Raw genomic sequence first — 10866 nt, 5'->3', positions numbered from 1 at the left:
ACACACTCCCAGGGACAGGGGGCTAGACGCAGAGTAACACTCCCTCTGTACCAACCTCCCCATCACACACTCACAGGGACAGGGGGTTAGATACAGAGTAAAGCTCCTTCTACACTGTCCCCCACTCCCAGGGACAGGGGGGTTAGCTACAGAGTAAAGCTCCTTCTACACTGTCCCCCACTCCCAGGGACAGGGGGGTTAGCTACAGAGTAAAGCTCCTTCTACACTGTCGCCCCACTCCCCGGGACAGGGGGTTAGATACAGAGTAAAGCTCCCTCTACACTGTCTCCCCACTCCCAGGGACAGGGGGTTAGATACAGAGTAAAGCTCCCTCTACACTGTCGCCACACTCCCAGGGACAGGGGGTTAGATACCATCCCCCATCAAGCACTCCCAGAGACATGAACAGTGTGAGGTTAGATACAGTAATGCTCTCTCGATCTTTTTAAATTGGAAGTAAAGTTAACAGCAGGACAGCATGCGAGAGTAGGACAGAATGAGAGAGAGAACAAGAGATAGAGAGAGAGAACCTGGGGTGGGGGAGTCCAGAACTAGAGGGGCGTGGGTTTAGTGTGAGGGGGGAAAGATATAAAAGAGACCTAAGGGGCAACCTTTTCCCCCAGAGGGTGGTACGTGTATGGAATGAGCTGCCAGAGGAAGTGGTGGGGGCTGGTACAATGACAACATTTAAGAGGCATCTGGATGGGGATAGGAACAGGAAGGGTTTGGAGGGATATGGGCCGGGTGCTGGCAGGTGGGGACTAGATTGGGTTGGGATATCTGGGTCAGCATGGACGGGTTGGACCGAAGGGTCTGTTACCATGCTGTACATCTCTATGACTCTATGACAGAGAGAGAACATCAGTGAGAACGACAGAGAGAGAGAGAACGACAGAGAGAGAGAGAACGACGACAGAGAGAGAGAGAGCGAACGACGACAGAGAGAGAGCGAGCGACGACAGAGAGAGAGCGAGCGACGACAGAGAGAGAGCGAGCGACGACAGAGAGAGAGCGAGCGACGACAGAGAGAGAGCGAGCGACGACAGAGCGAGAGCGAGCGACGACAGAGCGAGAGGACGGCGACAGAGCGAGAGGACGACGACAGAGCGAGAGGACGACGACAGAGCGAGAGGACGACGACAGAGCGAGAGGACGACGACAGAGCGAGAGGACGACGACAGAGCGAGAGGACGACGACAGAGCGAGAGGACGACGACAGAGAGAGAGGACGACGACAGAGAGAGAGGACGACGACAGAGAGAGAGGACGACAGAGCGAGAGGACGACGACAGAGAGAGAGGACGACGACAGAGAGAGAGGACGACGACAGAGAGAGGACGACGACAGAGAGAGAGGACGACAGAGAGAGAGGACGACGACAGAGAGAGAGGACGACGACAGAGAGAGAGGACGACAGAGTGATAGGACGACAGAGAGAGAATGACGACAGAGAGAGGACGACGACAGAGAGAGAGAGCGACGACAGAGAGAGAGAGCGACGACAGAGAGAGAGAGAGAGCGACGACAGAGAGAGAGAGAGCGACGACAGAGAGAGAGAGAGAGCGACGACAGAGAGAGAGAGAGAACGACGACAGAGAGAGAGAGAGAACGACGACAGAGAGAGAGAGAGAACGACGACAGAGAGAGAGAACGACGACAGAGAGAGAGAGCGACGACAGAGAGAGAGAGAGAACGACGACAGAGAGAGAGAGAGAGCGACGACAGAGAGAGAGAGAGAGCGACGACAGAGAGAGAGAGAGAGCGACGACAGAGAGAGAGAGAGAACGACGACAGAGAGAGAGAGAACGACGACAGAGAGAGAGAGAACGACGACAGAGAGAGAGAGAACGACGACAGAGGGAACAACGACAGAGGGAACAACGACAGAGGGAACAACGACAGAGGGAACAACGACAGAGGGAACAACGACAGAGGGAACAACGACAGAGGGAACAACGACAGAGGGAACAACGACAGAGGGAACAACGACAGAGGGAACAACGACAGAGGGAACGACAGAGGGAACAACGACAGAGAGAGAGAGCGACGACACAGAGAGAGCGACGACACAGAGAGAGAGAGCGACGACACAGAGAGAGAGAGCGACGACACAGAGAGAGAGAGCGACGACACAGAGAGAGAGAGCGACGACACAGAGAGAGAGCGACGACACAGAGAGAGAGAGCGACGACACAGAGAGAGAGAGCGACGACACAGAGAGAGAGAGCGACGACACAGAGAGAGAGCGACGACACAGAGAGAGAGCGACGACACAGAGAGAGAGAGCGACGACACAGAGAGAGAGAGCGACGACACAGAGAGAGAGAGCGACGACACAGAGAGAGAGAGCGACGACACAGAGAGAGAGACGACACAGAGAGAGAGAGCAACGACACAGAGAGAGAGAGCGACGACACAGAGAGAGAGAGCGACGACACAGAGAGAGAGAGCGACGACACAGAGAGAGAGAACGACGACAGAGAGAGAACGACAGAGAGAGAGAGAACGACGAGAGAGAGACAGAGAGAACGACGAGAGAGAGAGAGAACGACGACAGAGAGAGAGAACGACGACACAGAGAGAGAACGACGACACAGAGAGAGAACGACGACACAGAGAGAGAGAACGACGAGAGAGAGAGAGAGAACGACGACAGAGAGAGAGAGAGAACGACGACAGAGAGAGAGAACGACGACACAGAGAGAGAACGACGACACAGAGAGAGAACGACGACACAGAGAGAGAGAACGACGACAGAGAGAGAGAACGACGAGAGAGAGAGAGAGAGAACGACGAGAGAGAGAGAACGACGACAGAGAGAGAGAGAACGACGACAGAGAGAGAGAGAACGACAGAGAGAGAGAGAACGACAGAGAGAGAGAACGACGACAGAGAGAGAGAGAGAACGACGACAGAGAGAGAGAGAACGACGACAGAGAGAGAACGACGACAGAGAGAGAGAGAGAACGACGACAGAGAGAGAGAGAGAACGACGACAGAGAGAGAACGACAGAGAGAGAGAGAACGACGACAGAGAGAGAGAACAACGACAGAGAGAGAGAACAACGACAGAGAGAGAGAGAACGACGACAGAGAGAACGACGACAGAGAGAGAGAACGACAGAGAGAGAGAACGACGACAGAGAGAGAGAACGACGACAGAGAGAGAGAACGACGACAGAGAGAGAGAACGACAGAGAGAGAGAGAACGACGACAGAGAGAGAGAGAGAACGACGACAGAGAGAGAGAGAACGACGACAGAGAGAGAGAGAGAACGACAGAGAGAGAACGACAGAGAGAGAGAACAACGACAGAGAGAACAACGACAGAGAGAACAACGACAGAGAGAACAACGACACAGAGAACAACGACACAGAGAACAACGACACAGAGAACAACGACACAGAGAACAACGACACAGAGAACAACGACACAGAGAACAACGACACAGAGAACAACGACACAGAGAACAACGACACAGAGAACAACGACACAGAGAACAACGACACAGAGAACAACGACACAGAGAACAACGACACAGAGAACAACGACACAGAGAACAACGACACAGAGAACAACGACACAGAGAACAACGACACAGAGAACAACGACACAGAGAACAACGACACAGAGAACAACGACACAGAGAACAACGACACAGAGAACAACGACACAGAGAACAACGACACAGAGAACAACGACACAGAGAACAACGACACAGAGAACAACGACACAGAGAACAACGACACAGAGAACAACGACACAGAGAACAACGACACAGAGAACAACGACAGAGGGAGCAACGACAGAGGGAGCAACGACAGAGGGAGCAACGACAGAGGGAGCAACGACAGAGGGAGCAACGACAGAGGGAGCAACGACAGAGGGAGCAACGACAGAGGGAGCAACGACAGAGGGAGCAACGACAGAGGGAGCAACGACAGAGGGAGCAACGACAGAGGGAGCAACGACAGAGGGAGCAACGACAGAGGGAGCAACGACAGAGGGAGCAACGACAGAGGGAGCAACGACAGAGGGAGCAACGACAGAGGGAGCAACGACAGAGGGAGCAACGACACAGAGAGAGAGCGACGACACAGAGAGAGAGAGCGACGACACAGAGAGAGCGACGACACAGAGAGAGCGACGACACAGAGAGAGAGAGCGACGACACAGAGAGAGAGCGACGACACAGAGACAGAGAGCGACGACACAGAGACAGAGAGCGACGACACAGAGACAGAGAGCGACGACACAGAGAGAGAGAGCGACGACACAGAGAGAGAGAGCGACGACACAGAGAGAGAGAGCGACGACACAGAGAGAGAGCGACGACACAGAGAGAGAGCGACGACACAGAGAGAGAGAGCGACGACACAGAGAGAGCGACGACAGAGAGAGAGAGCGACGACACAGAGAGAGAGAGCGACGACACAGAGAGAGAGAGCGACGACACAGAGAGAGCGACGACACAGAGAGAGAGCGACGACACAGAGAGAGAGCGACGACACAGAGACAGAGAGCGACGACACAGAGACAGAGAGCGACGACACAGAGAGAGAGACGACAGAGAGAGAGAGAGCGACGACAGAGAGAGAGAGAGAGCGACGACAGAGAGAGAGAGAGAGCGACGACAGAGTGAGAGAGAGAGCGACGACAGAGTGAGAGAGAGAGCGACGACACAGAGAGAGAGAGCGACGACACAGAGAGAGAGAGCGACGACAGAGAGAGAGCGAGAGCGACGACAGAGAGAGCGGGAGGACGACGACAGAGCGGGAGGACGACGACAGAGCGGGAGGACGACGACAGAGCGGGAGGACGACGACAGAGAGAGAGAAAACGATGACAGAGAGAGAGAGCGACGACACAGAGAGAGAGAGCGACGACACAGAGAGAGAGAGCGACGACACAGAGAGAGAGAGCGACGACACAGAGAGAGCGACGACACAGAGAGAGAGCGACGACACAGAGAGAGAGCGACGACAGAGAGAGAGCGACGACACAGAGACAGAGAGCGACGACACAGAGACAGAGAGCGACGACACAGAGACAGAGACGACAGAGAGAGAGAGAGAGCGACGACAGAGAGAGAGAGAGAGCGACGACAGAGAGAGAGAGAGCGACGACAGAGTGAGAGAGAGAGCGACGACAGAGTGAGAGAGAGAGCGACGACACAGAGAGAGAGAGCGACGACACAGAGAGAGAGAGCGACGACAGAGAGAGAGAGAGAGCGACGACAGAGAGAGCGGGAGGACGACGACAGAGCGGGAGGACGACGACAGAGCGGGAGGACGACGACAGAGAGAGAGAGAACGACGACAGAGAGAGAGTGCGACGACACAGAGAGAGAGCGACGACACAGAGAGAGAGAGCGACGACACAGAGAGAGAGAGCGACGACACAGAGAGAGAGAGCGACGACACAGAGAGAGAGAGCGACGACACAGAGAGAGCGACGACACAGAGAGAGAGAGCGACGACACAGAGAGAGAGAGCGACGACACAGAGAGAGAGAGCGACGACACAGAGAGAGAGAGCGACGACACAGAGAGCGACGACACAGAGAGAGAGAGCGACGACACAGAGAGAGCGACGACACAGAGAGAGCGACGACACAGAGAGAGCGACGACACAGAGAGAGCGACGACACAGAGAGAGAGCGACGACACAGAGAGAGAGCGACGACACAGAGAGAGAGCGACGACACAGAGAGAGAGAGTGACGACACAGAGAGAGAGAGACGACACAGAGAGAGCGACGACACAGAGAGAGAGCGACGACACAGAGAGAGAGAGCGACGACACAGACAGAGAGCGACGACACAGAGACAGAGAGCGACGACACAGAGAGAGAGACGACAGAGGGAGAGAGAGAGCGACGACAGAGAGAGAGAGAGCGACGACAGAGTGAGAGAGAGAGCGACGACAGAGTGAGAGAGAGAGCGACGACAGAGTGAGAGAGAGAGCGACGACAGAGAGAGAGAGAGAGCGACGACAGAGAGAGAGAGAGAGCGACGACACAGAGAGAGAGAGCAACGACACAGAGAGAGAGACGACAGAGAGAGAGAGAGAGCGGCGACAGAGAGAGAGAGAGAGAGCGACGACAGAGAGAGAGAGAGAGCGACGACAGAGAGAGAGAGAGAGCGACGACAGAGAGAGCGGGAGGACGACGACAGAGCGGGAGGACGACGACAGAGCGGGAGGACGACGACAGAGAGAGAGAGAACGACGACACAGAGAGAGAGAGCGACGACACAGAGAGAGAGAGCGACGACACAGAGAGAGAGCGACGACACAGAGAGAGAGAGACGACACAGAGAGAGAGCGACGACACAGAGAGAGCGACGACACAGAGAGAGCGACGACACAGAGAGAGCGACGACACAGAGAGAGAGAGCGACGACACAGAGAGAGAGAGCGACGACACAGAGAGAGAGAGCGACGACACAGAGACAGAGAGAGAGAGACGACAGAGAGAGAGCGACGACAGAGAGAGAGCGACGACAGAGAGAGAGCGACGACAGAGAGAGAGCGACGACAGAGAGAGAGCGACGACAGAGAGAGAGCGACGACAGAGAGAGAGCGACGACAGAGAGAGAGCGACGACAGAGAGAGAGCGACGACAGAGAGAGAGCGACGACAGAGAGAGAGCGACGACACAGAGAGAGAGCGACGACACAGAGAGAGCGACGACAGAGAGAGAGCGACGACAGAGAGAGAGCGACGACAGAGAGCGACGACAGAGAGAGAGAGAGCGACGACACAGAGAGAGAGCGACGACACAGAGAGAGAGACGACACAGAGAGAGCGACGACACAGAGAGAGCGACGACACAGAGAGAGCGACGACACAGAGAGAGCGACGACACAGAGAGAGCGACGACACAGAGAGAGCGACGACACAGAGAGAGCGACGACACAGAGACAGAGAGCGACGACACAGAGACAGAGAGCGACGACACAGAGACAGAGAGCGACGACACAGAGACAGAGAGCGACGACACAGAGACAGAGACGACAGAGAGAGCGACGACAGAGAGAGAGCGACGACAGAGAGAGAGCGACGACAGAGAGAGAGCGACGACAGAGAGAGAGCGACGACAGAGAGAGAGCGACGACAGAGAGAGAGCGACGACAGAGAGAGAGCGACGACAGAGAGAGAGCGACGACAGAGAGAGAGCGACGACAGAGAGAGAGCGACGACAGAGAGAACGACGACAGAGAGAGAGAGAACGACAGAGAGAGAGAGAGAACGACAGAGAGAGAGAACGACGACAGAGAGAGAACGACGACAGAGAGAGAACGACGACAGAGAGAGAATGACGACAGAGAGAGAGAACGACGACAGAGAGAGAGAACGACGACAGAGAGAGAGAACGACGACAGAGAGAGAGAACGACGACGACGACAGAGAGAGAGAGGACGACGACAGAGAGAGAGGACGACGACAGAGAGAGAGCGGACGACGACAGAGAGAGAGAACAACGACGACAGAGAGAGAGAGAGAGAACGATGACAGAGAGAGAGAGCGACGACACAGAGACAGAGAGCGACGACACAGAGACAGAGAGCGACGACACAGAGACAGAGACGACAGAGAGAGAGCGACGACAGAGAGACAGCGACGACAGAGAGACAGCGACGACAGAGAGACAGCGACGACAGAGAGACAGCGACGACAGAGAGACAGCGACGACAGAGAGAGAGCGACGACAGAGAGAGAGCGACGACAGAGAGAGAGCGACGACAGAGAGAGCGACGACACAGAGAGAGAGCGACGACACAGAGAGAGAGCGACGACACAGAGAGAGCGACGACACAGAGAGAGAGAGAGCGACGACACAGCGAGAGAGAGAGCGACGACACAGAGACAGAGAGCGACGACACAGAGACAGAGAGCGACGACACAGAGACAGAGACGACAGAGAGAGAGCGACGACAGAGAGAGAGCGACGACAGAGAGAGAGCGACGACACAGAGAGAGAGAGCGACGACACAGAGAGAGAGCGACGACACAGAGAGAGAGCGACGACACAGAGAGAGAGCGACGACAGAGAGAGCGACGACACAGAGAGAGCGACGACACAGAGAGAGCGACGACACAGAGAGAGAGAGAGCGACGACACAGAGAGAGAGAGAGCGACGACACAGAGAGAGAGAGCGACGACACAGAGAGAGAGAGCGACGACACAGAGAGAGAGAGCGACGACACAGAGAGAGAGAGCGACGACACAGAGAGCGACGACACAGAGACAGAGACAGAGACGACAGAGAGAGAGCGACGACAGAGAGAGAGCGACGACAGAGAGAGCGACGACACAGAGACAACAGAGACAGAGACGACAGAGAGAGAGCGACGACAGAGAGAGAGCGACGACAGAGAGAGAGCGACGACACAGAGAGAGAGACGACAGAGAGAGAGCGACGACACAGAGAGAGAGAGCGACGACACAGAGAGAGAGCGACGGCACAGAGAGAGAGCGACGGCACAGAGAGAGAGAGACGACACAGAGAGAGCGACGACACAGAGAGAGCGACGACACAGAGAGAGAGAGAGCGACGACACAGAGAGAGCGACGACACAGAGAGAGAGAGCGACGACACAGAGACAGAGAGCGACGACACAGAGACAGAGAGCGACGACACAGAGACAGAGAGCGACGACACAGAGACAGAGACGACAGAGAGAGAGAGACGACAGAGAGAGAGTGACGACAGAGAGAACGACGACAGAGAGAACGACGACAGAGAGAACGACGACAGAGAGAACGACGACAGAGAGAACGACGACAGAGAGAGTGACGACAGAGAGAACGACGACAGAGAGAACGACGACAGAGAGAACGACGACAGAGAGAACGACGACAGAGAGAGAGAGAACGACGACAGAGAGAGAGAGAGAACGACGACAGAGAGAGAGAACGACGACAGAGAGAGAGAACGACGACAGAGAGAGAACGACGACAGAGAGAGAGAACGACGACAGAGAGAGAGAACGACGACGACAGAGAGAGAGAGAACGACGACGACAGAGAGAGAGGACGACGACGACAGAGAGAGAGAGGACGACGACAGAGAGAGAGGACGACGACAGAGAGAGAGCGGACGACGACAGAGAGAGAGAGAGAACAACGACGACAGAGAGAGAGAGAACGATGACAGAGAGAGAGAACGGTGACAGAGAGAGAGAATGACAAGAGAGAGAGAGAACGACGAGAGAGAGAGAGAGGACGACGAGAGAGAGAGAGAACGACGAGAGAGAGAGAGAACGACGAGAGAGAGAGAGAACGACGAGAGAGAGAGAGAGAACGACGAGAGAGAGAGAGAACGACGAGAGAGAGAGAGAGAACGACGAGAGAGAGAGAGAGAGAACGACGAGAGAGAGAGAGAGGACGACGAGAGAGAGAGAGAACGACGAGAGAGAGAGAGAACGACGAGAGAGAGAGAGAGAATGACGAGAGAGAGAACGACGACAGAGAGAGAGAGAACGACGACAGAGAGAGAGAATGACGACAGAGAGAGAGAACGACGACGACAGAGAGAGAGAGAACGACGACGACAGAGAGAGAGGACGACGACAGAGAGAGAGGACGACGACAGAGAGAGAGCGGATGACGACAGAGAGAGAGAGAGCGGATGACGACAGAGAGAGAGAGAGAGAACAACGACGACAGAGAGAGAGAACGATGACAGAGAGAGAGAATGACAAGAGAGAGAGAGAACGACGAGAGAGAGAGAGAGAACGACGAGAGAGAGAGAGAGAACGACGAGAGAGAGAGAGAGAACGACGAGAGAGAGAGAGAGAGAACGACGAGAGAGAGAGAGAGGACGACGAGAGAGAGAGAGAACGACGAGAGAGAGAGAGAACGACGAGAGAGAGAGAGAGAATGACGAGAGAGAGAACGACGACAGAGAGAGAGAGAACGACGACAGAGAGAGAGAACGACGACAGAGAGAGAGAGCGACGACACAGAGAGAGAGCGACGACACAGAGAGAGAGCGACGACACAGAGAGAGAGCGACGACACAGAGAGAGAGCGACGACACAGAGAGAGAGCGACGACACAGAGAGAGAGCGACGACACAGAGAGAGAACGACGACACAGAGAGAGAACGACGACACAGAGAGAGAACGACGACACAGAGAGAGAACGACGACACAGAGAGAGAACGACGACACAGAGAAAACAAGACAGTGGGACATGGAAATGAAGGTGGGGTGAAGTGAGCAGGGGTTAGAGTCTGGAATGCTGGGGTGGGGAGTCTGCCTCAATGCAGACATACCAGACAGGCACCATAACATTGCTGTGATTCAGAGAGGGAGGATGTGACAGCGTGAGGAACAGGAAAAACACAAGAGAGACAAAATGAGGAGACACACCAAGGGACAGGTGGGGGAGTGGGACGAGGAGACACCAAGGAACTGAAAGTGAGAGTGAGCGAGAGAGAGAGAGAGACACCGTGACAGAGCGAGAGTGAGAGAGAGAGGAGAGTGAGAGAGAGATAGAGTGAGCGAGAAAGACAGAGCGAGAGTGAGAGAGAGAGTGAGCGAGAAAGACAGAGCGAGAGAGAGAGAGAGAGAGAGAGAGCACGAAAGACACACCGTGAGACAGAGAGAGAAAGAGACAGGGCAAGAGAGAGATAGAGATGGGGGGAAGAAAGTGTGTGAGCGAGAGGCACGTATGAGGGTGATCCAGTGGGTGGGGGGGGTGCGCGGGCAAGTGCAGTGAGGGCTTTGCTGGGGATTGGATTCCAGGAGAACCGGCTCCTGGGAGTCCTGAGCTGTAGGCAACAAGATCCTTCCCTCTGAGAATGGTGTGCCCACATGTGCCTGTGTGCTCGTGTGAGGGTGCCCCTTTCCATGTGCC

At 55.4% G+C, this 10866-nt stretch overlaps 3 protein-coding genes across 3 annotated transcripts; all 3 read left to right on the top strand.

Annotated features, from left to right (window-relative positions):
• Positions 1-1642: 1642 nt before the first annotated feature.
• On the top strand, positions 1643-2358 carry LOC132814267 (uncharacterized; the record flags this gene model as incomplete). The annotated part of the gene is made up of 2 exons (XM_060823454.1): positions 1643-1708; positions 2284-2358. Coding segments are annotated over 2 exons (141 nt in total), but the record flags the coding sequence as incomplete, so codon positions are not given.
• An 863-nt stretch (positions 2359-3221) lies between these two features.
• LOC132814266 (trichohyalin-like) lies at positions 3222-4980 on the top strand (the record flags this gene model as incomplete). The annotated part of the gene is made up of 4 exons (XM_060823453.1): positions 3222-3298; positions 3393-4089; positions 4347-4403; positions 4894-4980. Coding segments are annotated over 4 exons (918 nt in total), but the record flags the coding sequence as incomplete, so codon positions are not given.
• A 269-nt stretch (positions 4981-5249) lies between these two features.
• On the top strand, positions 5250-9738 carry LOC132814265 (RNA-binding protein 25-like; the record flags this gene model as incomplete). The annotated part of the gene is made up of 4 exons (XM_060823451.1): positions 5250-5342; positions 6093-6176; positions 8609-8686; positions 9592-9738. Coding segments are annotated over 4 exons (402 nt in total), but the record flags the coding sequence as incomplete, so codon positions are not given.
• Between the last annotated feature and the right edge of the window lie 1128 nt (positions 9739-10866).

The sequence above is a fragment of the Hemiscyllium ocellatum genome, unplaced genomic scaffold (assembly GCF_020745735.1).
Source record: "Hemiscyllium ocellatum isolate sHemOce1 unplaced genomic scaffold, sHemOce1.pat.X.cur. scaffold_775_pat_ctg1, whole genome shotgun sequence".
NCBI classification, from domain to species: domain Eukaryota; kingdom Metazoa; phylum Chordata; class Chondrichthyes; order Orectolobiformes; family Hemiscylliidae; genus Hemiscyllium; species Hemiscyllium ocellatum.
Note: the sequence above shows the minus strand (reverse complement) of the source record. Positions and strands in the feature narration are given on the sequence as shown.